This window comes from Meriones unguiculatus, chromosome 2 (assembly GCF_030254825.1).
Source record: "Meriones unguiculatus strain TT.TT164.6M chromosome 2, Bangor_MerUng_6.1, whole genome shotgun sequence".
Taxonomy (NCBI): Eukaryota; Metazoa; Chordata; class Mammalia; order Rodentia; family Muridae; genus Meriones; species Meriones unguiculatus.
Window position 1 is genome coordinate 131,882,535 of NC_083350.1, and position 3,465 is coordinate 131,885,999.

The window sequence follows — 3,465 nt, forward strand, 5'->3', positions numbered from 1 at the left end:
GGTTACAATGTAGGTATTCAGCCTTTCCTTGAAAGAAGGATTTGGACCTTGTGAACAAATAACAACTTGACCACCACTGAATTATCACTACGTAAAATATGTGGCTAAGTCTATAGCAAGGTCATGGGGTCAGGGGAGAGGGGCATGATGGCCATGTGTGCATTTTGGGTCACAGAGTCATAGAATATATGTGGAGTAGAGCATGCAGCTGTGACATGGTAAACTGGACGGCACTATGTTTTCCTGGAGCAGGCAGCTGAGCCATGGCATAGAGTTGTCACAAATATGTCAGATGCCATCAGTCTATGTGTTATTCTGATGAATTATGAGAGGCTGTGCCTACCAGAGAAGATTTACAGAAAAGAATGACAGAGAAGTTCTACAAGTTATAGAATTATGTGGTACATATTTCTGTCTGAGGAAGGGAACCTTAGGCAAACATTGAAATGATCTGCTGTCTTATTCGATTTCATGTCTTAAAAAGTGAGGGTAAGCTGGGTGGTGGTGATGCATGCCTTTAATGCTGGCATGACAGAGGCAGAGGTGGGAGCAGGGGGCAGAGGGCAGGGGGCAGGGAACAGGGGGCAGGGGGCAGGAGGCAGAGGCAGAGAGGCAGAGAGGCAGAGAGGCAGAGAGGCAGAGAGGCAGAGATGCAGGCAGGTAGATCTATGAAGTTGAGGTCAGCCTCATCTACAGAGTGATTTCCAGGACAGCTAGGGCCACATAGAAACTCTGTGTTGAAAAAACAACACAAAAAATACAGAAAAAAAGCTTGGCTATCATCTCTGTCCCCATTACTGTAACTCTAATTGTTCCCAAAGTGCATGGTATAAGTATTTCTTAGTAAACTGCTTTAGTTTTATTATGTGATGCTTATGGTAGCACTCAGAACCTTGCACATGCTAAAGAAGTGTTCTGCCATTGAAAAGATAAAGCAATGAGGTATAATAGAAGGAAAGGTAGATGGCATTGCGAAAATACAATGCTGAATGATTACTTCAGATCCCAGAATTTGGCCAGGATGGGGACACTGTTCATGATTATGCAAATGAGATTTGAATTGACTATGAAGCAGAAGAAGAGAGACAGGAAAGCAAATATAGGCCATAACATAAACAAAATTCAGGCAACAATAGAGGGTATAGGAAATGCTCATGGATTTAACATGGAAAGTCATCAACACTGCCAAAAGCCAAACTTATGATCTTCAATGTTTTTAGAATATGGGAAATGAATGAGCCACAGAGATATTTGAAAATATGGCACAATAATTATATGATTTAATAATGACTGTTAAGGCCGAGGCAGGATGCACAATTGGAAATGATGACAATGTTTGTAAGAAGAACATTTTGTTAGAAGAGGTGACAAAAGCAATTGTACATCAAAGAGACCAGACCAGTGTCGGCTGTGACCATAGAAAATACAAAAATGAATACAATATTCTTTAAGCCTCATGAAAGGTGAGAGAATTTTTTTGTGTGATGTTTAATATTGTCATCCTGAGAGGAGCTAGAATCTTGAAGGAGACTAGCTTCCAGGATGTGTCTATGGGTAGTTTCTAGATTAAACTAACAGATATGGGAAAAACCTCTCTAAAAGTAGGCATAATCAGCCCATGGGGTAGGGTCCCAAGATGAAAAAAATGTAGAGAGGGAGGCAGAAAGCAAGCTATGTGTGAGTGTTCAGCTCTCTCAGTTTCTGGCCTGAAGATACAATGCTGTCTCTAATTCCTGCTGCCGTGCCCTGCCCCTTGTGATGGACTGCTTCCAGTGACTGTTAGCCAAACTAAAACTTTTCTTCTTTAAGCTGAGTTTGCCAGGTATTTTTGTCCCAGAAATGAGATGCATAAATAATGTAGGATATTTTCAGAGAAGGGAGGGCTATGGCTGTGATAAACCTGACTATGCTGTTTTTAGGCCTTTGGCATTGGTTCGCAAAAGGAACATGGAAGAGTTCAGAACTTTAGACTAAAAAAATCTCTTGAATACCTCAGGCAGAGCTTACTGGGCAATTCTGGTGGGAACCTAGAAGAATAGAAAAAACATGGAGAGAAAGGCAGACATTAAGGCTGAGCTCATAGAGTTTCAGAAGGGAACAGGAGTCTTGCAGGGCTTTGGGTAGAGACCATTTATGTGGAATAGAATCTGGCTACATTCTGCTAGCACCTTGGGAACTTGAGCAAAGTTGAATTTAAAACATATCTACTAATTTTTAAAGAATATTTCAAGAAGGATAGTACTCAGTTGTATCAGTTTACTGCTCACTGTTACCGTCCAGGTCCAGGAGTTAGAAACGTTTGCCACCACATATGTCTACCCGGCCCCATGTGGATTTCCGGGATGAACTTGGGTCACCAGGCTTTTATGAGTTGGGTCTTTTCTTACCAATTCTTTCAGGGCATAGAACAGGACAATAAAAAACGTGAAACGTGGAGTTAGGCAAGGAAAAGTGTTCAGAAAAGGAGAGTTCAGTCAACACCTCTGTGATTTTTTTTTTTTTTTTTTAGAGTCAGAAACAGATCTTTATTTTAAACTCTCTTCTACCAAATCAGCGTTTTCCACCGACTCTGGGAGCAGAGACCTTCACAGGCTTCACAATCTTTTGTTTAGGTGCTGCCTTTGTGGGGGCCTTTGCAGCAGCCATTGCTGTCTTCTTTGATGCCTGCTTAGCCTTTTTTGCTTCCTTGGCAGCCCTGATAGCCTGCTCTCGCTGAGCTTTCCTAACTTCTGGTTTCTGATTCCTCTTGGCCATTATATCAGCAAGAGATGTACCAGTGATGGCCCGCTGGAATTTGACTGCACGGCGGGTTCTTTTCTTTTGAATTTCTTCCGACTGTCCCTTCTTGTGCTTTCTTCTGTAGAGGACAGTCCAGTTTATCTGCCGAGGATTCCTTTTGGAAAGGAATGCGGACTCACATTTTGCATTAAGAAACTGGAAAACCTTCCCGTCGGTCCTGGCGTAGCGCCGCCCATGTCCGGGGTAGATCTTGTAGCCGCTGAAACTGCACAGCTCGACCTTCATGGTGATAGCTGCCGGCCGGCCGGAGGAAAGATGGCGAAGAGAAAGCCACCTCTGTGATTTTTAAATTAATAGTATTAAACAACATTTTATTCTGCTCTTAGTGCAACAGGACAGGGGCTCTGGGAGCTAGCCTTCACACCCTCAAATGCCAATTCACTTGGGAAAGGAGAGTAGAAACTGAAAAAGCCCCTGAAGGAGTTTTCTCCTCAAAACCAACTGCCTAGAAAAGTGTTTCCCCAGGGTCAGCACCCCAAAGGGGCAGGCTCCATCCTGAGCTGGCAGCAGAACTTGGTAGCATTAGTCACATAATACTGCAGGCATGTAAGATATGGTTTGAGGGAGCTGCTGAGGTCAGCCAATGCGAGGCCTGCAACGAGGCACCGAGAAGGCATGCATGAAGCTCTGAAGGTTGACACCTTAGTTACACTGGTGCCTGAAGAT

General features: G+C 43.4%; 1 protein-coding gene across 1 annotated transcript; it reads right to left on the reverse strand.

Moving 5' to 3' along the window:
* Nucleotides 1-2,489: 2,489 nt before the first annotated feature.
* On the reverse strand, nucleotides 2,490-3,069 carry LOC110548367 (large ribosomal subunit protein eL24-like). Its single transcript, XM_060378131.1, has one exon. It carries the CDS (start codon nucleotides 3,022-3,024, stop codon nucleotides 2,551-2,553), a length of 474 nt encoding a protein of 157 aa, XP_060234114.1. The 5' UTR covers nucleotides 3,025-3,069; the 3' UTR covers nucleotides 2,490-2,550.
* Between the last annotated feature and the right edge of the window lie 396 nt (nucleotides 3,070-3,465).

Excerpts from the sequence above, each read along its gene's own strand:
- LOC110548367 (XM_060378131.1), bottom strand. The coding sequence starts at position 3,024 with ATGAAGGTCGAGCTGTGCAGTTTCAGCGGCTACAAGATCTACCCCGGA.